At 44.3% G+C, this 27,425-nt stretch overlaps 2 protein-coding genes across 2 annotated transcripts in view; both read right to left on the minus strand.

Annotated features, from left to right (window-relative positions):
• Window positions 1-27,425, minus strand: part of LOC122545421 (adhesion G protein-coupled receptor G2-like) — a 172,387-nt gene that overhangs the window by 134,380 nt on the left and 10,582 nt on the right. The gene's annotated exons all lie outside the window — the stretch shown is intronic.
• On the minus strand, window positions 10,180-26,938 carry LOC122544868 (adhesion G protein-coupled receptor G1-like). Its single transcript, XM_087996005.1, has 8 exons — window positions 26,832-26,938; window positions 25,765-25,903; window positions 18,776-18,919; window positions 15,474-15,590; window positions 15,326-15,368; window positions 15,131-15,237; window positions 11,718-11,836; window positions 10,180-10,292 (listed from the first exon to the last, which is right to left on the minus strand). The coding sequence occupies exons 1-8, from the start codon at window positions 26,936-26,938 to the stop codon at window positions 10,244-10,246; spliced, it is 825 nt and encodes a 274-aa protein (XP_087852131.1). The 3' UTR covers window positions 10,180-10,243.

The raw sequence follows: 27,425 nt of genomic DNA on the forward strand, positions 1-27,425 counted from the left end.
ATGGGCAATGAGTTTTTAAATTCCAATGTCCTTGATGGCTTTGCATGATCATTGCCTGGGAGAGCCAGTCCCCCTCTGATTTCATCCTTCTTCTCTAGAACGTCCCCCTGTCCCATCAGCATTCCCCTAGTGACTCTATGCAATGAAATCCACCCCTAGGCATGAGGAGCTCACTTTCCCCACGTTACCATGACTGTCCCCGATTAGCTCCCGACTGACATTGAGCAAAACACAAAAACATAGAGGATAGGAGCAGGAGGAGGCCATTCGGCCCTTCGAGCCTGCTTCACCTTTCATCATGATCATGGCTGACCATCCAACTCAATAGCCTAATCCTGCTTTCTCCCCATAACCTTTGATCCCATTCACCCCAAGTGCTATCTCGAGCTGCTTCCTGAATACATTCAATGTTTTGTCACCAGCTACTTGCTGTGGTAATGAATTCCACAGGCTCACCACTCTTTGGGTGATAAAATGTCTCCTCATCTCCTTCCTAAATGGTCTACCTTGAATCCTCAGACTGTGACCTCTGATTCTGGACACCATCGGGTACATCCTCCCTGCATCTACCCTGTCTATACCTGTGGAAGTCTCTAAGTCTCTATGAGATCCTCTCTCATTTGTCTGAACTCTAACAAGGACTGAGCTGAGGACTGACAGTGGGCCACCCCATGGGTCTGATTTGGAGGGACGGCCGTGACTGAACCTAGCACAGCCCTGACTGATGTCTCCACTGCACCCTGACTGGTCACCCTGTAACCTGGGGACTGGCTGCCCTAGGCCTTTGGGATTGATGCTGGTCCAGTCCATGGACTGCAAGGAAATGGATCTCTAGCCTAACCATGTTCCACATCCTGGATTGGAATCAGACCGATCCCTTGACTGATTATGGATGAAGGTCAAGGAGGGTGATGGCCATGGAGCATGCAGGGATACTATGCTGAAGGCAGAGATGGCTGATGGCTGGGACAAGCAATCGGTGAGGTGTAGTCTTCAGGTTTACACATTGGAAATTTGTGCTGTCTTGTTTTTCAGAGAAGGGGAGGAGAATTGTCAGTGTCACATAAATGACATGAGTTGGAATAATAATAAGATGCAAATGCATCAAAATAAGGTAGTTACCTCTCAATAGCGAGATGCTGAAGGATTTAAGGTTGAAGTGAAAATTACAATCAGTGTTGAGATTCTGATGCCTCTCCATTTTGTCCCGTCGTTTTTGCCATTGCTGAGGTCACACCAAGATGAAGTGAATTCTGTCGTATGTTTAATTTCAAAAGCAAAGCAGATTGGAAAACTTTTGGAGATCGGGAAAGGATGATGAAACATCTTGAGGAAGAAATTGGGGCATTGCAAGGGAACTAGCAAGAAATAGTAAAACATAATAAAAACTTCAACAATTAGTAAGAGTAGCTACAGTGAGCATTCCAGGGTGAAGCTTGAGAATAAGGGATGGGAAAGAAGGTGGTCACAAGAAATTTAGAAGATTACAATACAATCAGGCAGAGTCCAAGCTTGGGTTTGTTAGTGGGAAACCTTTGACAAGGTTACAAGACTTCTTTGATCATGTGACAAGCAGGTGGACAAAGGGGAACCAGGAGATGTGGTAGATTTGTATTTCCAAAAAAAATTGAGTCAGATGCCCCATAAAACTTTACTGCACATTAAATCCTCAAGGTGATGGGGTAATACATTAGCATGAATACACCATTAGCCAACAGGGTGTTGGGATAAACAGATTAGTTACAGTCTGAAGAGGTGGAGCGAGTGAAGTACCATAGTAATTAATGTTGGGCCCTCAAATATATATGATCTGGGTCAATTATTTTCATTAAAAAATTGACTGTCTTGTAGCAGGATTTCCTGACACTACAAAGATAGGTTGGCAAGCAAGTTGAGGCAGCTCCAGGGTGTCTGCAAATGAATATTGATGAGTCAAAGTACAAAGAAAAGGCACTGGAGAATAATGTGGGAAAATGTCACTTTGGTACGAAGATTAGATTAGATTCCCAACAGTATGGAAACAGGCCCTTCGGCCCAGCAAGTCCACACCGACCATCCGAAGAGTAACCTCCCAGACCCATTCCCCAACCCCATATATACCCCTGACTAACACACCTAACACTATTGGCAATTTTAACAAGGCTAATTCACCTGACCTGCACCTCTTTGAACTGTGAGAAGAAACCGGAGCAACCCCACACAGACACAGGGAAAACGCACAAACTCCACACAGACAGCTGCCTGAGCTGGGAATTGAACCTTGGCCCCTGGTGCTGTGAAGCAGCAGTGGTAGCTACTGAGCCATTGCACCACCCAAATGGACAGAGACTGCAGAATACTTCAGTCCAGAGAATCAAGGTTTCCGAAAACAAGAACTATAAAATATTTGCATGCAGGTAAAGGGAGTAATCAATGAGCAAACGCTGAAGAAGAGTAAAAACATGGATGTCCTGCTACAGATTATTGATGGGGGTTGATGAGACAACACCAGGAGAACTGCGTAGAGTTTTGGTCTCCTTCCTTCAGGAGGGAGAGAATAGCATTGGAAACAATGTGAAGAATGTTCACCAAGCTGATCCCTGGGGTGAAAGGATTCGATTATGAGGAAACTTTGAACAGGTTGGAGGCATATGCTCATTGGAATTTGGAAGAATGAGGGGGATCTTATTGAAACTGATAAGGTTCTGAGGGGGACCGAGAGGATTGTTTTCCCATGAAGGGTAATCCACAATGAGGGGGATCACAATAAAAGGGGTCTCCAATTTAATATGGAGATGAAACAGAATTTTCCTTCTCAGAGAATCCTTAATCTTTGGAATTTATCTGCCTGGATCGTGGTGGAGGCCGGGTTGTTGAATATATTGAAGGTTGGGTTGCATTGCATTTGGAGACAAAAAGGAATCTCTGTCGAAGGCTCCAGGTAGGAAAGTGGAGCCAAGGCCACAATCAGGTCAGCCAGGATTGTATTCAATGACGGAGTGGGGTCAATGGGCCAAATGACCACCTCCTCCTAATTAGTGTGTCCTTATGCTGGTTTGGCACCAGTTTGGTCATCATCACTTTCAAGAGTATTTTTAAAAATTCAGACACAACAATGTGAGAACAGCTATTTCATTTTATTTTGTTATTGGCAATAAAGCATTAAACACATTAAACAAGCATTAAATTAAAGTATGTGGCTCTGTCTAAGCAAATTCTCACCAGGATGCAATAATCGGTGACAACTTGTACATCAGGTATTCAGATTATTTCAGTGTCTCAACGTCCAGAAATTATCACGCTCAACTCCAATAGTGTGTGTCTTCCAATGATTAAATTGTGAAAATGTAATTTCTCGAACAAACGAGAAACAATCTTACTAATGATTTCACAAATCATGTCAATTCTTTGTGGACATGTTTGTTTTGATAGAAAGTGACTTTCAGCAAATCCAGAAGCACCTCAGCAGATTTGACATAATTATCATATATAATGACAAACACTGTTAGAATGGTGACCATCAGGAGAGGGAAAGGGAATAGCCAGACAGTGCAGGGACCTGTGGCCACCCCCCTCATCAATAACTATACCGTTTTGGATACTGTTGGGAGCAGTGACCTATCAGGGGAAAGCCTCAATGGCCAGGTCTCTGTCACTGAGCCTGGCTCTGTGGCTCAGAAGGGAAGGGGGGAAATAGGAGAGCGATAGTGAGAGGAGATTCAATGGTGAGAGGAACAGACAGGAGATTCTGTGGTCGTGAACGACACTCCCGGATGGTATGTTATCTCCCCGGTGTCAAGGTGAGGGATGTCTTTGATCAAATTGACAGGATCCTTAAAGAAGAGGGAGACAAAACAGAAGTTGTGGGATGCATTGGTACCAATGACATGGCTAGGAAAAGGCATGAGGACCTGAAAAGAGTATATGGGGTGTTATTTTGGAAGCGAAAAAGGCAGGATGAGCAGAATAGGAATCTCAGGATCAATGCCATGAGCTAGCGAAGCTAGGAACAGAGAGCGAGTGTAGATGATCACGTGGCTGCAGGGCTGGTGGGGGAGGGAGGACTTCAGAGATATGGATCAATGGGATACCTTCTGGGGAAGGTGACCTGTACAAGAAGGATGGGTTGCACCTGAACTGGAGGGGCACCAATGTACTGGGCAGGAGGGTGGGTGGGTTTAAACTAGTTTGGCAGAGGGGTGGGAACTGGAGCTACGGATCTGAGGGTGGAGTAGCTAGTGTACAGCCAGATACAGCACACAGAGAATCTGTGAGGGGGGATAGACAGTTGATAGGGCAAAGTTGCAGTCAGTGTGTTGGGTTGAAATGTATCTATTTTTTAATGCAAGAAATATCAGGGATAAGGGTGAAGAACTTGGAACATGGATCAGTAATTGGAACTCTGATGTTGTGCCCATTACAGAGTCTTAGATATCACAGGGGCAGGAATGGTTATTGGCTGTTCCAGGGTTCAGATATTTCAAAAGGAATAGAAGGGGAGGTAAAAGAGATGGGGAAGTGGCATTGCTAATCAGGGACAGTATCACAGCTGCAGAAAGGGAGGCCATCGATGAGGGTTTGTTTACAGAGTCAGTGTGGGTGGGAGTCAGAAACAGGAAAGGAGCAGTCACTTTATTGGGAGTTTTCTACAGACCCCCCAATAGCAACAGAGACATGGAGGAGCAGATTGGAAGGCAGAATTTGGAAAGGTGCAGAAGTAACAGGTTGTTGTCGTGGGTGACCTTAACTTCCCTAATATTGATTGGAACTTCCTTAGTTCAAATAGTTTGGATGGAACAGTTTTTTGACAGGTGTGTCCAGGGAGGATTTCTAACTCAATATGTAGATCGGCCGAATGGAGGGAAGGCCGTATTGGACTTGGTGCTTGGCAATGAACCAGGCCAGGTGTCAGATCTCTAGGTGGGAGAGCATTTCAGTGATAGTCATCAACAACTCCCTGACCTTTACAATAGTCATGGAGAAGGATAGGAGCAGATGGTATGGGAAAGTATTTAATTGGGGTAGGGGGTCTTACAGTGCTATTAGACAGGTACTGAGACACCTAAACTGGGAACAGATGTTCTCAGGGAAATGCATGACAGAAATGTGGAGGTTATTTAAGGAGCACTTGCTGCAAGTGCTGGATAGGTTGTCCCACTGAGGCAAGGAAGGGATGGTCGGGTGAAGGAACCTTGGGTAAGGAGGGATGTGGAACATCTAGTCAAGAGGAAGAAGGAAGCTTACTTAAGGTGAGCTAGAAGGGAGAATCAAAAACGGTTAAGTGGGTAGGATTACAGAAAACCTTCAGGCATTCTTCACTTATGTGAGGAACAAGGGAGTGGCCAGAGTGAGGGTAGGGCTGAAAATGTGTTGCTGGAACAGCGCAGCAGGTCAAGCAGCATCCAGGGAACAGAAGAATCGACGTTTCGGGCATAAGCCCTTCGTCAGGAAGAAGGGCTTATGCCCGAAATGTCGATTCTCCTGGACCCTGGATGCTGCCTGATCTGCTGTGCTGTTCCAGCAACACATTTTCAGCTCTGATCTCCAGCATCTGCAGACCTCACTTTCTCCCCAGAGTGAGGGTAGGACCAATCAGGGATAGTGGAGGGAACTTGTGCTTTGAGTTGGAAGCGGTAGCGGAGGTCCTTAATGAATACTTTGCTTCAGTATTCACTACTGAGAGGGACCTTGTCTTTTGTGAGGACAGCGTGAAACAGACAGATATGTTTGAACAGGTTGATTTGTTGAAAATGTTGAAAAACAAAAGGATAGATAAATCCCCTGGGCCAGACAAGTATACCCTCAGTTACTAAAGGAAGCAAGGGAAGAGATTGCTGTGCCTTTGGCGATGATCTTTGCCTCCTCACTGTCCATTGGAGTAGTGTCAGTTGATTCGAGGGTGGCAAGTGTTATTCCTTTGTTGAAGAAAGGGAATAGGTATAATCCTGGGAATTAAAGACCAGTCAGTCTTGCGTAGTGGTGGGCAAAGTATCGGAGAGGATTCTGAGAGACAGGATTTATGATTACTTGGAAAAATAGTTTGATTAGAGAAAGCATGGCTTTGTGAGGAGCAGGTCATACTTCAGACGCCTTATTGAATTCATTCAGAGTGTGACAAAAAACATTGAAAGGAGAGAAGTGGATGTGGTGTACATTGATTTTAGCAAGGAGTTTGATAAGGTTCTCCATAGTAGAATTGTTCAGCAAGTAAGGAGGAATGGGATACAGGGAAATTTGGCTGTCTGGATATAGAATTGGCTGGCCAACAAAAGACAGAGGGTGATAGTAGATGGAAAGTATTCAGCCTGGAGCTCGGTGACCAGTGGTGTTCCACAGGGATCTGTTCTGGGACCACTGCTCTTTGTGGCTTTTATAAATGAGTTGGATGATGAAGTGGAAGGCTGGGTTAGAACATAGAACAATACAGCGCAGTAGAGGCCCTTCAGCGCTCGCTGTTACGCCGACCTGTGACACCGATGTGAACCCCACCATAGAGTCATAGAGATGTACAGCATGGAAACACACCCTTCAGTGCAATCCTCAACCCAATCTCATCCCACCTGCCAGCACCTGGCTCAAATCCCTCCAAACCCTTCCTATTCATGGACCCAACCAGATGCCTTTTAAACGTTGTATTTGTACCAGCCTCCACCACTTCCTCTGGCAGCACATTCCATACCCGTACCATCCTCTGTGTGAAAACGTTGCCCCCTAGGTCTCTTTTATATTTTCCCCTCTCACCCTAAACCTATGCCCTCTAGTTCTGGACTCCCCCACCCCAGAGAAAGGACTTTGTCTATTTATCCTATCCAGCTATACAAAAACTTAGCTTGACCACAGTGTGGCACAAAGAGATTCAACAGTGGCTCTCAGGAGAGAACTGGTAACTAGGTGCAGAGAAAATAAAACTTGTAAGGTACAGGAAAAGGGTGGAAGAGTGGCACTAATCACAGTGCTGTTGTACAGTCAGCGTGGACACGATGGCTTGGATGGTCTCCTTCTGTGCTGAAGTCTTCAAGGGGAGTATTCTCCAAATTGGGATGTGGTTTCGTGAGGAATGGGCAATAACCATGGCTGAAAACCACAACTGAAAATGGAAAGGGAAATGTGTGCACTTCATTTCTGACTGGTCGTTGCATCCCTCTCTCTCACCGACTGCAAAAAGGTGAAAGGATTGACTATTCCATTCTCATCCATATATTCATCCAATGACCATTTAAATGCCCTTAAAGTTGGCAAATCTACTACGGTTTTAGGCATGTCATTCCACGTCCTTAATACTCTCTGAATAATGAAGCTACATCTGACATCCATCCTATAACTATCACCCCTCAGTTTAAAGCTAGTAAGTTTGCCAATGACACCAAGGTCAGTGCAGTGGTGGATAGTGTGGAGGCCTGTTGTAGATTCCAACGAGACATTGACAGGATGCAGAACTGGGCTGATAACTGGCAGATGGAGTTCAACCTGGAAAAGTCTGAAGGGAGTCATTTTGTAAGACTGCATTTGAATTCAGAATACAAGTTTAAAGGCAGGATTCTTGGCAGTGTGGAGGAACAGAGGGATTTTGGGGTCCATGTCCAGAGATCCCTCTAAGTTTGGACCCAGGTTGACAGGGCAGATAAGAATGCAATTGGTGTGTTGGCTTTCATTCATAGGGGCATTGAGTTTAAGAGCCAGAAGGTTATGCTGCAGCTCTACAGAGCCCTGGTTAGACCACACTGCTTTCAATTCCGGTCACCTCATTATAGGAAGAATGTGGAAGCTTTAGAGAAGGTGCAGAGGAGATTTACCAGGATGCTGCCTGGACTGGACTGGACTTATGATGAAAGGTTGCAGGAGCTGAGGCTTTTCTTAATGCAGCAAAGAAGGGTGAGAGGTGACTTCATAATGGTGTTCAAGATAATGAGAGACATCGTGTGAATAGTCAGAGACTTTTTCCCAGGGCAGAAATGGAGATCACTAGGGCCATAATATGAGTGTGATTGGAGGAAGTTCTCGGGGAGATGTCAGAGGTCAGTTCTTTACATAGAGAGTTGTGGGTGCATGGACTGCACTGCAGCGGTGGTGGTAGAGTCAGAGACATTAGGGACATTTAAGTGACTCTTGAATAGACACAGGGATGATAGTAAAATGAAGGGGATGGAGGTTAGTTGATCTTAGAGCAGGATAAAAGGTCGGCACAACATTGAGGGCCAAAGGGCCTGTACTGTGCTGTCCTGTTCTATGTTCTATCACCCCACAGAACATCACAACCATTGCACTGTAAAGACACAGTGGGGCTGGATTTTCAAAGAGCTAATTATTGGGACTCAATGTGAGTGAGATATGACAATCACAGTCGTGGTGTTTGTCTCAGGATCCCAGGGTCTCTGTGACAGTTTGCAATTTGCATGGGGCCAGTGGGGGAAGGGAAAGAAATGCCACTCGGCAATAATTAATGGTCCCTTTGTGCCACAAAGAGCTGGCTCAGGTACCTGGCCATTGCAGAACTGACATTTAAATGTTATCTTGGTGTATCTCAACAGTCTGTTAGCACAGAGCTGTCAGGTTCACTGTACAATGATTTAAATATTAACGGTCTTGTTTAATAACATGTTCCTTCCCAACCCACTTGCTACGGTGAAAGCATTAAATTTCCATTTCCCTTTCACAGCACTGTCTAGACCCATTGACTCTGCCAGCCATCTCAGGTATTCTCTATTCCCTTCAGTCTATTCTCTTCAAAGCAGCAGCAATCCCCAACATGGCTGCCACCTGTCTTTGGCATGGACACCAACCTGACAGCTCCCATCTCCTGGAAACACTTGGTACCTCATGAACTCACCTCCTGACCAATTAAATCATTTGAATTCAAATATAACAACACCAAAGCAATTCTGTTGGGGCTTGGGGTTTGGTTGTGGAGTTCATCTGGATTAGGGTTCTCGAGGCTGGTTTGTAAATCGGCCCAAAATATCCCAGAAGCAGAATGTAAGCAAAGCAAAACATTCTTCACATTCACCCGAAATAAAGTTAAAAATCACACAACACCAGGTTCTCGTCCGACAGGTTTAATTGGAAGCACACGAGCTTTCGCAGCGACGCTCCTTCATCAGGTGATAATCACCTGTCGGACTATAACCTGGTGTTGTGTGATTTTTAACTTTGTACACCCCAGTCCAAAACCGGCATCTCCAAATCATGACCCGAAATAAAGACAGAGGACAATAAGTGGGGAGCACCAAAACTTTACATTCTGCCTTCTCGCCATGTGCTTTATTATTAGCTTTGTAAAATACCTCAGCCAGGTTTGACAGACAGGGATAGCATTGTGTTTCACTGGTTTGCATCATGAATGACATACACCATCCACGTTTCCCATTGTCCTTATCTCATTGTGGAAAGCCATGGAGCCTGTCAGCTGCCCATTTCAGAATCACAGCAGTTTGCTCCTTGGGTTTCAGCAATGCTGTTTGAGCTGGACAGACATACATCCTGAAAGCAGAACACCGAGACAGTGAATAGGAAGGAGTGTGCACTCCTGGTTCAAGACTGAGAACGAGCTCTCACCATTTTTCGAAACAGTTTGGTGCAGTGTAACACTAAGATCGAGGAATGATTTATTTCCTCCTCTTTCTTCACCCACACTCCAAGCTGAGCAGTCATTAAGGTGAGATTGGAATCCATTGACAGCGATAAACAATTTAACAAAGGAAGACTGGCTTCAGAGACAAACCTGTCACTGGAAGAAGATATTCTGGAGGTTTGTTCCAAGCAGTCATGATGTAGTATGACATAGAAATTACCAGCTCTAGTTACAAGGTTATGTTAGTGTCTCTTCATTAGCAGAAACTTTGGAAATTCTTCAGCTATTTAAAAAGTATTCCAGCCACAGAATGTAATGGCACTCGAGAGGTAAAATCTTCGAGGAGAAAGTGAGGACTGCAGATGCTGGAGATCAGAGCTGAAAATGTGTTGCTGGAAAAGCGCAGCAGGTCAGGCAGCATCCAAGGAACAGGAGAATCGACGTTTCGGGCATAAATGTTATCTTGGTATATCTCAACAGTCTGTTAGCACAGAGCTGTCAGGTTCACTGTGCAGCGATTTAAATATTAACGGTCTTGTTTAATACCATGGTCCTTCCCAACCCACTTTTTCAGGAAGGGCTTATGCCCGAAACGTCGATTCTCCTGTTCCTTGGATGCTGCCTGACCTGCTGCGCTTTTCCAGCAACACATTTTCAGCCCGAGAGGAAAAGCCAGGATCATTCTGTTCAAATTGCTTAGAACCGGGAACGTCCTGTAGGTTTTCCTGAAGGCCACATCATCCTGCTGTTGAAGAAAGAGAATATAAATATTCAAAAGGAGCAAACCACTGACAGGATATTTCAGAGCCAATTGTCTTCATTCGCTTGACCTTGACATGACCTTGAAATACTGACACACCTTTACTCATAATGACTTTAAGATACAGGTTTCTGACAATAAAAACAACAATTGGGAGGGAACAAGTTGGGTTAATCTGTGAGAGACAGGAATTTAGATTGTTTGTCCAGAGTTGAGTTTAATCTGAAATCCTGATTGTGAGGGAACAGGCCTACACCTTCAGGCTACATCCTGGACATTGTGGCAGGTTTGAGGCTGTGTCAGAGGTGAGCTGGGAATTCCAGCAAGTGCAGCACTCTTCACATTAACAGACCCTGCCTTGTCTCAAGGCAGCAATGGGGTTGGTAATGGGCCTCACAGATACCCAAGTACAAGAGTATAACCCACTTTGGTCTAGCTCCCCAGCTGTGTTTCAGTAGAGGCCCAGGGGATCTTTTCCATCCACCTGAGAGGGCAGCGAGGCCTTTGATTTAATGCTTCATCTGAAAGACAGCCCCTCTGCCACTGCAGCACTTCATTTACACTTCACTGAGGTACCAGCCTCGATCAGGTGCTCAAGTCTCCAGAATGAAACTTGAAACTACAACCACTGATTTTCCACAATTTCAAACTAAAAACACTTTAACAAAGGCAACATTTCACTTGACACATCATCATAAATTCAAAATAGTCAGTACTATTGGTCACGGGTGAACTGATTGAAGTCCCTCCCAGGAGGGGGGTAAAGTCAAGCATCAGCTCCTACGAAAAGCTAAGACTCGGAAGACAAGTCCATGAGAGGAGCTTTCATGAATAAATGAACAATCTGATAAATAAACCTAAAGATTAATGTTTTAGATTCTTTCAGTGTGCAGGTGCGAACATCCTGTATGGATTTTCCCCTCATACACGCTGTGAATCCATATTCTAATTACTTCTAACCAGCCTGCAGTTTTCCATCTGCCCACATCAAAGAATACAAAGAATTTCAGGCTGGGATTGCAAGTTTTGCAACATGGACCATCACATTGGAATGGTCACAGTGACGTTCAGGAGTTGTTGGCAATTCAAGACAGCAACATTTGATTCAACATTGTCCCTTCTCCTCGTCAAAGGGTTATTAATAGCTGATTATTGCTTTGGGTTTGGGAATATACTGTTCATTGTGTGAAGGAAATCAAATAATCAAAGCATACACTAAAATCAAAGTAAAACATGGAAACTAGTCACTTGATCCAATCAGTTTGTATTAGCGTATGTGCATGTAGCCTGTAATTGATTGAAAGAAATAACAATTCAGAATGAACAATGTGTAAATGTAAAACAGAATGGGTTTGCAGCAGAAATACACTTCAAAAGGAGAATGACAGCCTTGAGAGCAGATTTTCTTACCTGATTGTCTCATAGCAGTGAACTGTAATCACTATGAAAATGATAAAAGCGCCAACAATAATCAATGCAACAGACCGTGTCGATGAAGTAACATCTGAGGCAACGTCACTGTGATAATCCTTTGAGAAAGAAAATTCTAAATGTTATTACATCAAAGCACCATCAGGGATCTAGCCACAGGTCCACCATATTTAAGGGCTGATCACAAAAATCCTGAAAGCCGTTAGAAATGTTCTAAAGGCACTTCCACCAATTCATACCTTAACTCAAGGCTGACAGAGGAGAGGTTGAAGGAATAACACGAAAAAGGAAAATGAAAGGAAACATGAAATATGGACAAGACTAAAGAAGTCCAGTCTCCAGTACAACATGCCTCACTGGTGCAGAGGGAAATTTCCAATACTGGCTGTACCAGCCTTCAGCTGCACAGTGGTTGCAGGTGCCCTTGTAATCCACGCTGCCTTTAGCTCCCAGAAGACAGTGTCCCATGGCTGTGAGCAGGTGGAGATGTATGTGGATTGTGCCATCTTGCAGAGTCTGTCAAACCAGCTTTGTTGCCAGTGGGTGACCCTGTTTTCTTTTCACATCAGAATTGAGGCAGTTCAGCCTCAACCAACTATTCTGAATGTTCCTTAAAACTCCAGCTCCCACCCAGCTCCCATTCAATGTGCAGAAGAAACCGAGGTCTAAAGGATCAGAGAAATATCTGTCAATCAAAATGGAGCAGCTGGACAAAACAGCGGAGGATTAGAAACCAGGATTGTTGAAGTCCTTTTTAATTAATTGTCTCTGTTCTATTCTGTTAAATCTACATCAAATGCCGCCTAAATTAAGGACATTTCATACACTGGAGAAAGAGACAGTCAAACCAAAATGGACATGCAGCAATTCAAAACGAACCCTCAGAAACCACGATTTCTGCAAAGGTGACAAACAACTCCAACAATTGGGTCTGCTGTGTCATGGATGACACATTTCCAATCTCATCTGGATCAATGATCATGACATGTTGGACTGTCGGAAAAATGATAGCTCACAGTGGCCTGTTATGTGTGAGAGAAATGTGCACTGGGCATCGAGACTTTGCTTTGGGATTCTCTCTTGCCTGATGTATTTGCAGACATCAACATTTGTGGTGTGTTTTATTTTTGGCGCTGGGTTGGCAAGGGGTTCTGGGAGAAAACAGCCTGCCCTTGGATCATTTGAGCTTGAAATGCCTCGACCTTGACTATTGCCAACTTGCCTCTTTCCTCGGCTCATCAATGACAATGTCTGATCCCACAAGGATGGAGAGAGTCAGGTGAGTGAGGTGGGTCACAGGAGTAATTGCAGTGATTTCAATGGCAGTGTAGCAGAGTAACAGCAAAAGGAGCTGAAGGACACAGCATGAAACAAATAACAAAGTGGCATCACAGAGCAAGGCAGATCAGCGATTCACAGGGAAATGTTTCAGTTCAGTTACTGATAACTTCATTGTGATCAAGAAATCAGGTCGAAACAAATGAAGTTGAAATGGAAAGCCTGGAGGGAAGGGAATGGGAGCAGTGGGAATATAAAAGAATAGTGTGATATCAGCACAAGGGGAGGAGCAGATCCCAAGTAGCTGGGACTATTTTTCAAATAAGGCACAACCCTCTGTCTTTCTGGTAAGTTCATACGCTGTGCAATGAAAAAGGACATGGTGGGGCACCTCAGTTGTGTTGAGTACACACCCTGTAGCACGTAGCAATCCAGGAAGCTTCTCATGTTGGACAAGGTATTTTCTAATGAACCTGTTCAGAATTGTGATGTCACTCCTCTGGAGCAGGGAGGACTTGAACTCAAGCCTCCTGCCTCAGGGGTAGGGACACTACCCACTGTACCACAGGAGCTCTCTTGTGCAGGACAATCACGTACACAGGAATTATCACCGTCTGGAGCAGCTTGAGCTTCAGATCGTGAGCAGGAGCTGACATGCTGCAGCTTAATAATCCCCGAGCAGAAAGGGAATGAATGACTGCCTAAAGAGAACCAGGTAGGAGTCCCAATGCATCTTTCTCTTTGATTGGAGGTGGGTTTGTGAACTGGTGATGGCAATGCCAAACTGTGAGCACCTTGGTGACTCTGTTTAGGGAAACACCGATAAAATTCCGAATGATGACAGTGGAAGTGCAACCACTACTTAAGGGAATAAACATACATTACTGCAGCCACAGACACCAGGATGATATGTTGCCTCCCTGTTATCTGGGTCAGCGAGGGACCACTCTAAGGGGAAAGAATGATATGGGAGACTGGGCAGAAAAGCAAGAACCCACAGGATCCAAGAGCACGGGACAAATTGAACCTGAGCTGTTCAATGATAGGAAGCAAAGGGCAATGGGCAACACTGCTTTTGTGATTGGGAGGCTGTTTCAGTGGGGTTGTGGAAGGCTCTGTCCCTTACTTTACTTGGCAGGTATCAATGATGTTGGGACAGGATTCAGTTTGCAGATGTTATAAAAATGGCTAGTGAGGAAGAAATCTTCAGGCATCAGAGAGATAACCACTGAGCTGGGAGAAAACGCGATGGAGAGAAATGTAAGTAGGGAATTGGAAGGGGGCAAATGGGTGAGGGAAGAAACGATAAATGGTGGAATACTGAGCGGTGTGAAGGAATAGAGAGACTGTGGAGCACATGTTCCCTGAGGTTACAAATTAGGTCGATCAGCTACAAAGAAGGCCAATGGGATTGTTGATTAACCAAGGGGTAAAATATAGCAGCAGAGAGCTTCAGCTCAATCTAGGTCAGCCACTGGTGGAGTCCTGCACACAACACCATTTACAGGGTTACTGGAAGGATTTGATCACAGAGGAAATGTACACAGAGATTGACAAAGATATCACCAGGAATAAAGAACACAAGGACAGATTGGAGAGACCAGGCTTTTTTAAAACAGGGAAGGTTGAGGAGAAATTTAATTGAGATGGACAATGCAATAGGCGCTTGAGGCAGAGTAAGCCTGTTTCCCTTGGCAGAGAGATCATTACCCATGGGGTAGAAATTTTGATTAATTTGTGTATGAATAGAGGGTAGTTGAGGAGAAGATAGGGATCTGGAACTCGCAACCGAAAAGTGTAATGGAGTCAAACCCTAATTATGTTCAAAAATGAAAATTGGATATGCACGTAAATTGTTGTAATTTACACAGCTGCTACTGGAAAGTGGGATTGATTTTGGATAGATCCCTCTCAGTATGCACAGACGTGATGGACAGAATGGTCCCCATCTGTGCTTTCAATGATCTATGTCTCTCTGCTTCCCTTTCATTCCACAATGAAATTGTATTCAAACCACAATGAGAGGACAGATTGATCACAGCATGCTGGAGATTTATTGTTCCTACTGCAATCCATCCAGAATAAAACACAGTATTTGATTGGATCATTCGTACCAGTAACACAGCGAAAGAGGTCAAGTGGTTGCACTTGCAGGTGATGTAGTGAAGCTGACTTTCTGTCGTACAGCCAGACTCACTCCAGATGCCATGACTTGTGCTCCCTACAATGAAAAGTTAGAAAATCAGAGGTGAGCCATTACTCCTCAATTCTAGAGCTAACAAAGTTTGTTTTATCAAATGTTAACTCACCTTTTCTGAAATCCCAAAAGGCACATTTTCCACTTGAGTTAGTCTAAAATGGAATTGATTTACATCATAAAGGGCTCTCATTTACTTAAATAATTTATTTGTTCAGTTGCACAGCGATGAATGAATGAGTGTTTGTGTTTTCCCTTACCGGCAAGGTTGTGTTCTGGAAGACAATGGTCACTGGGTCGGTGAGGTTTTCAATGGTGACATTGACCACTTCGATTCCACTTACTAGATTGTTTAACACAGTGCTGTTATTGTCACTCTGGAGACAAAGGACAGCAAGAGTAATGTATACTTAAGGACTGTGGATACTTTTTACAGATGGGACTGTGTATTTTAAACAGGATTAAATTTGAATAAATTCGTATGTACAAACCTTTTTGCAGAGACTTGGCCTTATTGGTATTTCAGTAAGTGAGGCAAAATAAGAAGCATTTGTGAACGGTATGAGTGTGCAGCCAGCATGAAACTGCCCACCCAAACAAGACAGAGGCAGCTTAGTTTTGCAGAAACATGTTTGGATTCATTGGTCGGAATGTCTTCACCAACATATGGGCAGCACGGTGGCACAGTGGTTAGCACTGCTGCCTCACAGTGCCTGAGACCCAGGTTCAATTCCCACCTCAGGCGACTGACTGTGTGGAGTTTGCACATTCTCCCTGTGTCTGCGTGGGTTTCCTCCGGGTGCTCCGGTTTCCTCTCACAGTCCAAAAACGTGCAGGCCAGGTGAATTGGCTATGCTAAATTGCCCACAGTGTTAGGTGCAGCGGTAAATATAGGGGAATGGGTCTGGGTGGGTGTGCTTCAGCGGGTCGGTATGGACTTGTTGGGCCGAAGGGCCTGTTTCCACACTGTAAGTCATCTAAAAACATTCCAAAAGGCTGATTAAAACTGAATCCTCTTTTGTTCTTTACAACTTTGAACACATTGTTTATGATCCGACATTTGAAGTCAGAATCTCTTCCTGTAATGAGAGGCTGTTCATCCGGGGCGCTGAATATTGGAAATAGAAAAGTTCATGTGGTGTGGATGGAAGTAATCTCCTGATCTCTGCCCTGGAAAGGAACACTTTGTCTGTGACTGCCGATGTTCCAGTTTACCTGACATCAAGTTAAAACTGGAAATGGTTTTGCAATCCATGGATTTTCCGATGTTTGTAGCACCTTCACTTCCATTTCAGTATTTACTCCAGGTCTCCCAATGTCAGCTATTTTCCCAGCTCGTGAAAGCTGTTCCAACCCACACTGCCCAATTCTTTTACAATCACAGAGTACTTCCCGGGATATGAGAGATTGGGAGAATTGGGGAGTATGAACTGGCCAGAGTAGAAAATTACTGAATGAAAATGGAGCATATAAGGACAACTAATGTTTGAAAAGTCAAAGTGATGCAAAAGATGAAATAAACAAAAACTGAAAGTATTGTTCTTGTTGGTTCCTTTGTTTTTTTTTATTTGCTGGAGACTGGTATTCTGGAAGAAACACCAAGCTAATGATGGATCAATATACTGAGTGCTTTGTGTCCATTTTCACACAAGAGGAAGCAGACAAAACACCAGTGATAAACAGTAAACCTATTAACTAGGAGCAGGAGTAGGTAACTCAGCCCCTCAAACCGATTTTGCCGTTCAACTGATCATTGCTGATTTAATCTCTGCCTCAACTCCACTATCCTGCCCTCTCCCCATAACCCTCTAACCCAGCATTAATTAAACATCTGTTTCTCTCCTCCTCAAATGTATTCAGTCTCCCATGTCCACTGCATTCTGGAATAGAGAATCCCATAGATTCATGACCCTTTGAGAGAACAATGGATGGATGAAGGGATTGGGGTTCTCGTCAAGAATACAAAAGCATTACACGTGAGATGTAGACAACTGGGATCAAATGATTCTTATGAAGAGTATAAAGAGGGTAGGAGCATTCTGAAGAGGGAGATCAGGAAGTCAGGGAGGGGATATGAGAGCCTTGGTAGATAAGGTTCAGGATTCTCTAAAAACATGAACAGTAAAAGAGGAGCTCGAGAGAGAATCGGGTCCCTTACAGATCAATGAGGTTCTCTCTGTGTTAGGAGATGGGAGAGATACAAAATAAATACTACGTGTCAATTTTTTACTGTGGAAAAAAAAGATGGTGGCTAGGGAACTCTGGGTAAATAAATATTGATATGTTGAAAACAGTTCACATTGCAGAAGAGGAAGTGTTGAATGTCTGAGAATACATACCGTTAAATAAATCTCCAGGACCTGATCAAGTGTATCCCAGAATGCTGTGGGAAGTGACGGAAGAAATTGTGGAGCCCATTCAGAAATATTTGACTCATCTGTCACCACAGGTGAGTTGCCAGAGGACTAATGTTGTGCCTTTATTTCAGAAAATTGTTTGGAGAATTGTGTTCAAGAGTCAGGGGGTCATGATACAGCGATGTAAGACATTGATTAGGCCACACGTAGGATTTTGTGTTCATTTCTGGTCGTCAGTCCAAAGGAAGGATTGGAGGCTTCAGAAAGAAGAGTTTACAAGGATGCTGCCTGGATGAGAGGGTATAAGCTATAAGGAGAGGTGAGTAAAACTCGGAGCGCAGAAGCTGAGGGGAGACTTAGTCGAAATGTACAAAATTAATGAGATGCATAGCTAGGGTTGACATCACTGTCCTTCTGAGCAGTTTATGCTCTCAAACCCAGTGTTCTCCTGCTATAACTTCAATACAGCCCAGAACTAAAAAATACTTAACGAGTTTTGTAAATTGAAGGGTCAAATGCGATGTTCGTACAGGAACACAAGCCCCCCATACCAGAGGCAAAATACAGTTAAGTCACAGTCTAAATGATTGATGTAATTTGGGAGCTTTTCCTTTGAGTGACAGAGTGAGTGCTGAAGCTGTGTTCTCTCCTGTTTTCAAGTGTGGGTCTTGTGTCTGAAGCAGTGCCACAAGTATGTCAGTGAGCTTACACTGGTGGTCGAGGTCAGTGAATGTATCTTCAAAAGGACATTTCCCCCGAACCACACCACTCTCACCACACTCTGCTCAATGCACCACAGCCATATCACCCAGCAGTCCCTGGGGACTGGGACTCAGACCAAAATTCCAGATACTGCACCTTGTGCTCATGCAGAACCCAGTGAGGCCAGACCCTCACCCAGTTCCTGCTGCTTCCACAAAACTCCAGCTACTCGGTATAGCAGCCCCATCACATGACACGGTACAATACAATCACTGGGACATTTCTCTCTCTCTTGTTGGAAAATGTTGACCATGAGAGTATGAAGCAGCGTGTATGAGCATAAACCTGCTGTCCTTTCTTGCATCCCACTCCGAGGCACAGCACTACATTTCACGGTGTTAACTTCATAAATGTAGCGATTACTTGATATAATATTGTCCTATTGCTATTTTCCAAATGAATTAACTTGCATTATACTTCAATGTTGATTCTGACTACGTTACCTGGAAAAGGTTTGTATTTCCATAGATAACAAAAATGACTCTCGAGATCAGAACATTTGGCTGTTCCTTAACCTGGTCCAGAAGAGTTGGAGGCAATTCAATTTCAACCTTTCGGGCTAAGCTTGAGATATTTTGCTGCTGAATCTGTTTGAATGAAACAAGGTAAATCAATTGTTTATCATGAGCCCAGCTGGGGATAATACTGAACCAGTTAGATTCCAGAGGGAAACCTGACTTGATTGACTGTAAAGTTTATTTTTCCAGTTTGGGTGCCATGGTGGTCAGTCACTGAACATATTCATAAGAGGTTTCTTATATTCTTTTAACTAAGAGCAGAAGTTTAGCATACAAACTGGAATAACCAACAGCATGATATAAGTGAGACGTTTTGGAAGTATTCGATCATAAACAGCAAAAAGACCCATGAACCCATTTCCACGACAGTGTCTCTCACACACACTTAACCCCCTGTGAACTGTCGCTCCGGTCAATTTCTTACTCAACTGACAAGCTCACCAGGGTGACATTTACACATTCACCTGTGATCTTTTCTCCCCATTACTGCCTTTTCTGAGATACCCAGACACTGACAGACTAAGAAATGCTAAGGGTTTTTTTCTGCTCTGTCTACCTGTACTGCTGAAACAGCTTATGACATCTTGTTCGCTCTGATGGTCTGGGGACTGTCAAAATTAAACTGCTCTTTTACTGGTATGTATTCTTTTCTTTCAAACCTCTCCCTACCCTCTCTCCAACTGTCTCTCAGTCTGTCATGAATCTTAAATTGGTTAACACTCCAAGTGGCTCACCTTTCCAACTTGGAAGTATTTCACCATTACCTCATTATCACTGGGTCAAAATCCTGGAGCTCCCTCCCAATACCATTGTGGGTCTACCTACAACACATGGACTGCAGCAGTTCAAGAAGGCATCTCACCACCACCTTTTCATGGGCAACTCGGGATGGGCAATAAATGCTGACCCAGTCAGTGACACCCACATCCAATGGGGGGAAAAAGAAACAAAGAAACATTGTCCAACAGTCTTTCCATCAGGTGACATGCTTGGGTGTTCAGCTTAAGCACATCATTTCATGGAAAGGTAGTTTTGATCCAATGCTTCACAGAAAATTTTTCACAGAACTGAAAATCCATTTACCTTGAGAGTCCAAGATCCCTGATAATAGCATATTGGGAGCCTTTATCACAGTCTGTACTCTGAAATATCAGGAACAATATGCTGAAGGAAAATAGGTGGAAAGGCAGCCTGTCAGAGGGAGATCAACAGTTTATACAGAAATACTGATCGGTTCAGTGAGTGGGCACAAAGTTGGTAAATGGAGCATAATGTGAGAAAATGCAAAGCTGTTCATTTTGGAAGGGAAACCAAAACAGTATCATTTAAATGGAGAAACCCTGCAGAAAGCTGCAACACAAGGGGACTTGGGGAAACTTGTGCACAAAACACAACAAGCCCACTCACAGGTGCAGCAGGTAATCAGGAAGTCTAATACAATGTTGGCCCTGATTTCAATGGAGTTGAAATATAAGAGTAGGGAAGTCTTACTGCAACTGAACAAGGTGCTCGTGAGACCACATCTGTAGTATTTTGGTCCCCTTATTTAAGGAAAGATTACATTCCAATGTAATCTGAGGCAGTTCAGAGAAGGGTCACTAGAAAACACTTTAGGGGCTTGACAGTGTAAATGCTGAGAGAGTATTTCACCTCATGGGAGAGTCTAGGACCAGCAAGCATAGTCTCAGAATAAAGGGGAGCCAATTTAAGACAGAGATGAGGAGAAATGTCTTCTCTCAGAGGGTTAAGAATCTTTGGAACTCCTTGCCACAGAGAGCTGGGGGACAGAATCCTTGTGTATATTGAAGTCGGAGATAGTTAGATTCTTGGATCAGTGGGGGCGTCAGGGATTATGTGGAAAGTGGCCATGGGGAATGTCGGCTCAGCTGTTATTCTATTGAATGGCAGAGGAGCCTCGAGGGGCCAAACAGCCTCCTCCTGTTCCCATTTCTTATGGCCTTATGGAATTCTGGGAGGTAACTGGCCTCTTCCTTGAGAATCAGCTTCCCTTCCCCTGTAAATACAGTCACTTCCTCTCTGGGTTATTCACTGATAGGAGCGACCATATTAAAGTAAGCTGTTAGTTGTCTGCCAGTGTCCTGCTGAGAGTTGTAACAATAACTGCAGCAATCCATTAGGTTCGGATGGAGATCTACCTGGGATACAGTACAAAGCAAACAAATCTGGATGCTGGAAATCAAAAGTAATAAGAGGAAATGCTGGAAATACACAACAGGTCAGGCAGCATCTGTGGAGAGAGAAGTGGAGTTACATTTTAGGTTGGAAACCTTTTGTCAGAATTCTAAACAAAGTCAGAGATACAACGGGTTTTAAGCAACACGGGCAGGAGAATGGGAAGATCTGTGATGGGGCCAGGCAAAAGGATTCTCCCTGTCTTTTCACACAGCAGCTGTTGGTGAGGATTCTGCCATTTCCCATCTGTACTCCTGGTCGAGACTCATCTTTTGTTTCTTTGTTTGTTCCATTCTCATCTTAGAACGTTGAAGAATACAGCGCAGTACAGGCCCTTCGGCCCTCGATGTTGCACCGATCCAAGCCCACCTAACCTATACTAGCCCACTATTCTCCATATGCCTATCGAATGCTGCTTAAATGCCCATAAATAGGGAGAGTCCACCACTGCTACTGGCAGGGCATTCCATGAATTCACGATTCGCTGAGTAAAGAACCTACCCCTAACATCTGTCCTATACCTACCCCCCCTTAATTTAAAGCTATGCCCCCTCATAATAGCTGACTCCATACATGCAAAAAGATTCTCATGGTCAACCCTATCTAAACCCCTAATCATCTTGTACACCCCTATCAAGTCACCCCTAAACCTTCTTTTCTCCAATGAAAACAACCCCAAGTGCCTCAGCCTTTCCTCATACGATCTTCCTACCATACCAGGCAACATCCTGGTAAACCTCCTTGCACCCATTCCAGTGCCTCCACATCCTTCCTATACTATGGCGACCAAAACTGCACACGATACTCCAGGTGCGGCCGCACTAGAGTCTTATACAACTGCAACATGATCTCAGGACTCCGGAACTCAATTCCTCCACCAATAAAAGCCAGTACGCCATATGCCTTCTTCACCGCACTATTTACCTGGGTGGCAACTTTCAAAGATCTGTGTACATGGACACCAAGATCCCTCTGCTCATCCACACTACCAAGTATCCAACCATTAGCCCAGTACCCCATCTTTTTGTTACTCTTACCAAAGTGAATCACCTCACACTTAGCTACATTGAACTCCATTTGCCACCTTTCTGCCCAGTTCTGCAGCTTATCTATATCCCGCTGTAACCTGCCACATCCTTCCTCACTGTCAACAACTCGTCCAACTTTCGTATCATCTGCAAACTTGCTCACCCAACCTTCTAGCCCCTCCTCCAGGTCATTTATAAAAATGACAAACAGCGGCATGGTGGCACAGTGGTTAGCACTGCTGCCTCACAGCGCCAGAGACCCGGGTTCAATTCCCGACTCAGGCGACTGACTGTGTGGAGTTTGCACGTTCTCCCCGTGTCTGCGTGGGTTTCCTCCGGGTGCTCTGGTTTCCTCCCACTGTCCAAAGATGTGCAGGTCAGGTGAATTGGCCATGCTAAATTGCCCGTAGTGTTAGGTAAGGGGTAAATGTAGGGGAATGGGTGGGTTGCGCTTTGGCGGGGCGGTGTGGACTTGTTTAGCCGAAGGGCCTGTTTCCACACTGTAAGAAATCTAATCTAATCTAAAAGTAATGGTCCCAAAACAGATCCTTGCTGAACACCGCTAGGAACTGCATTCCAAGATGAACCTTTACCACCAACTACTACCCTCTGTCTTCTTCCAGCCAGCCAATTCCTAATCCAAACCTCCAACTCACCCTCAATGCCATACCTCCGTATTTTTTGAAGTAGCCTACCATGGGGAACCTTATCAAACACCTTACTAAAATCCATACAGACCACATCTACCGCTTTCCCATCATCCACCTCCTTAGTCACCTTCTCAAAGAATTCAATAAGGTTTGTGAGGCACGACCTGCCCTTCACAAAACCATGCTGACTATCCTTGATCACATTATTCCTATCCAGATGTTCATAAAACCTATCCTGTACAATTCTCTCTAAGACTTTGTCCACAACAGAAGTGAGACTCACCGGCCTATAGTTACTAGGGTTATCCCTACTCCCCTTCTTGAACAAGGGAACCACATTTGCTATCCTCCAGTCTTCTGGCACTACTCCTGTAGACAACGAGGACATAAAAATCAAGGCCAATGGCTCTGCAATCTCCTCCCTTGCTTCCCAGAGAATCCTAGGATAAATGCCATCAGGCCCAGGGGACTTATCTATTTTCACCCTTTCCAGAATTTCCAACACCTTTTCCCTACATACCTCAAAGCCATTCATTCTACTTAATTGTGACTCAGTATTCACATCGGCAACAATGTCCTGTTCCTGAGTGAATACTGACGAAAAGTATTCATTCAGTGTCTCCCCAATCTCTTCAGCCTCCACATGCAACTTCCCACTACTATCCTTGACTGGACCTATTCTTCTTTTGCCTTGTACCATTGTCTCTCTTATTATTCAGTCACTGCTGCCTTTCACCTTGTCACCAAAAAAGGTAATTTCAGTGTGAGGTACAAATTGGTACTTGGGACTCTGCAGTGGTCACCCTCATCAATACCGTCATGGACAGATGATTTTGTGTCTTCGAGGATTGCCAGGCTGTTTCAGAGGGCAGCTAACAATGAAGATAGAAGCAAGAGGAGGCCATTCTGCCCTTTGAGTCTGCTCTGCCCTTCATCACCATCATGGCTGATTGTCCAACTCAATAGCCTAATCCTGCTTTCTCCCCATTACCTTTGACCCCATTCACCCCAAGTACTATATCTCATCACCTCTTGAATACATTCAACATTTTGTCATCAACCACTTCCTGTGGTAGTGAATTCCACAGGCTCACCACTGTCTGGGTGAAGAAATGTCTCCTCATCTCCATCCTTAATGGTCTACCCTGAATCGTCAGACTGTGATCCCTGTTCTGGACACACCCACCATCAGGAACATCCTTCTGTATCTACCCTGTCTCGTCCTGTTAGAATTTTATGTTTCTATGAGATTCCCCACTCACTCATCTGAACTCCAGCAAAAACCATCCTAACCTCGTCAATCTCTCCTCATGTGTCAGTCCCGCCATCCCTGCAATCAGCCTGGTAAACCTTCACTGCACTCCCTCGAGGGCAAGTGTATCCTTCCTCAGAAAAGGAGACCAAAACTGCAACAATATTCTCGGTATGGCCTCACCACGGCCCTGTACAAGAGTCACATGTAGTGCAGACCAGGTAAACACAGCAGATTTTATTCCCGAAAGGGGATTCGGGGATTTCAATATCTAACTCTAATAGACTTACCCTGTGTTCCAGGGTTCTGAACCTTTCCCACCCAGGGCACCTGTACAAGGCTAAAAAGTTGTTGTGGCCATTCAGTGAGAATGGGAGATGTCAGGGCCAGTGGAGCTGGGGAAGACCGATAGAGCAGGGGGAGGGCAAAGACTTTTAAAAGAAGGGGGAAACGTTGAAGAATGGAGGCATGTGGGACTGTAAGAACAAGAGGTATGGGTCAGAGAGGTTTGAGGAAATCTCATGGTTTTCAAACAGTGTGTAAGGTTGGCCAAGGTCAGTGCTGCAGGAGCCACGCCTCATTAAGGCCACACCCACAGATTGAGGAAATGGAAGAATGTAAAGCTGCATCATTCTGTCAGAGCATTTGCGAACCCACTTTGGAAAGCTTTGCTGTATTCCCTTCTCCCACATGGACGTACAGTACTTCACCTCCCCTTCAATCCATCCTCGCAGTTCACCACAATTCCTCCCCCTGGTAGTGAGTTCCACATTCTCTCGGAGTAAACAGGACTCCAAGAGTGATCTAACCAAGATTTGAGATAAGTTTTACATAATTTCCTTCCTTTTCAGTCTATTCATCTCGATGTGAACTCAGCACGATGATTCTTTTATTCTGAACTTAAAAACCTGCATTTTTATAGAATCCCTACATTGTGGGAGCAGGCCATTTGGCCCATCAAGTTCCCACCGACCGTCCAATGAGCATCTCACCCAGACCCAACACCGACATTTCCCATGGCTAACCCACCTGGCCTGTACACCCCAGGACACTATCACGGTCAATCCTCACAACCTGCATATCTTTGGACTGTGGGAGGAAACCTGAGCACCTGAGGGAAACCCACATAGACACGGGGAGAATCTGCAAACTCCACACTGACAGCCACCCAAAGGTGGGATCGAATCCAAGCCCATGGCGCTGTGAGGTAGCAGTACTATCCATCAAACCACCATGCCACCCTAATTATCTGTGTACTGCTGCTGAGATCCTTTTGTTACTGGACTCAAATTAAATTCTTGTTTTTCAAGTAAGAGATGATGTCTTTATCTTTCAAACCAAAATGTGTATCACATGTTTATACGTATTGATATTTGTTTGTAAACTTTATGCCTATTCTGCAATTATTAGATTTCTGATCATTTGTGGTAATCTCCATTTTTATTGGTTTCATCCATAAATTTACAATTTTTTTCAAATCCAAACTCTAAGTGAATAATAAAAATCTATGAACAATTGTGATGTATCTCCTGATGCCAAATTCAAGAGCACCTTTGGAGAGGCTCAGGATCGGATTAAGTATGACCCTGAGGTAGTTCACAAACATTGAATGGAATTAAATAAGTCTAGAATACAGTATCAATGTGAATTCACAGGAAGGGTTAAATTCAGTTTAAAATAACTACACTGAGAGATTCTCAAGCCCTCTCCCAACATTTTCTCTAAAAATGGTGTTAGTTTCCAACACATGATAGTCATTGCTTACAATGCCCAGCTAAACACAACACTCACCAAATCTGATGGAGGAAAGTGAAGTCCTTGGAACTTTTCAGCTTCTATTCTTTGAATGTGAGCAAAGTAATTTGGCGTTGAGAAGGATTGATTTCCTCCTTCAATTTCTATCTCTGCGAGTATTCTCTCCAGTGTTGTACTACAACAGAAACACAATTTAATAAAAGCAGAAAGTGCTGGAAATATTCAGCCTGGCAACATCTGTGCAGTGAGCAACATGTACGTGGCTCCACAATAAAAAGTAAAGGGGTCACCCCCACAAGCTCATAACCAGAGGGACCTTGTTGATGACACATGTAGGATTTTCCAGGGGAAATGCTGTAAAGTGCTTTAATAAATCCAGGAAAACATACCGTGGATTATTAAGTAAATGATGAAATGAAGCAAGATATATTTCTCATACTGTGAGCCCTGGGGGTGCTCAGAGTCTGGCAGCCAGCATTCCCAGGGACTGGGCATGTGTGTCAGGCACTAACCATTTTAATCACGGGTTAGTGCGATCAATCAGGGAGCGTTAAACAGACAAAATGGGAGCTTTAAAAAGGTGAACATGTAAAGAAATTCTTCCATCTTCTTGTGACATTGCAAATGCCCCCATTCCATCAGCAATGTTAACAGACCTGCTAACCACTGCCAACATGGAACCTGACCTTGATGGGTGGAAATTATCTTGAACCAGGGTCTGAACCAGGAACATAGGGAAAGGAGAGAAATACCCAACACGTGACAAAGGGTAAGCACCTGACCCCCACCCAACATTCACATGAACGCATACTCATAGATGTTTAATTTAATCACAGGACTTAAACTGGAATTGTACATTAATTGGAGGTGAAAATTAGACGGTGTCTATAATAGAAGCTGATGAGCAACAAGTTGAAAATCACAGAACTCCTGCAGTGCCACATGGCCCATTGAGTCTGCACCAACCAGACAGTCAGCCAAGGCTGGAATTGAACTGAGATAACTGGTGCTGGGAGGCAGCAGTGCTAACCACAGTGTGACCAATCAATCCCACAGATTCTGTTCGCAGATGAACATCACATTTTATGAGCACTGATACCTACCTGTCAGGAATGACACCATCACATTGCGCTAGGAATTTGTTCACTGAATCAGAGTTGTTCATATTTTTCTCCCTGGAAAGCAGTTGCTGCATCATGTCACGGCACATTTGGTTGGGATCCAAATTCTGGGGAGTGGGATTGTTACCTGCACGATGACGGAATATGAAGGAGACAAAATATAAGCAAGTAAAATGGTTTGAACTTTATCCGGAGTAATACAGGAAATAATAAGAAACTCCCCAAAACTCGCAACTAGAATTGGGGAATTGGAAACCTTTGTTCAGATGTTTCTTTGAAAGGAGGAGAGGGTGTTTAGTCATAAGCCCGTGGGTAATGTAAGAAAGGGCTCTTTATTTATTTATTCATTTGTGGGATGTGGGCGTCGCTGGCTGGCCAGCATTTATTGCCCATCCCCAGCTGCCCTTGAGAAGATGGGGGTGAGCTGCCTTCTTGAACCAGTCCACCTGCTGTGGGTTGACCCCCAATGCCATTAGGGAGGGAATTCCAGGATTTTGACCCAGCGATGGTGAAGAAATGGTGATATATTTCCAAGTCACGATGGTGAGTGGCTTGGTGGGAAATATGCAGGTGGTG

This window comes from Chiloscyllium plagiosum, unplaced genomic scaffold (assembly GCF_037043375.1).
Source record: "Chiloscyllium plagiosum isolate Xiang-an unplaced genomic scaffold, Cpla_swu_hap1 HiC_scaffold_17, whole genome shotgun sequence".
Lineage (NCBI taxonomy): Eukaryota > Metazoa > Chordata > Chondrichthyes > Orectolobiformes > Hemiscylliidae > Chiloscyllium > Chiloscyllium plagiosum.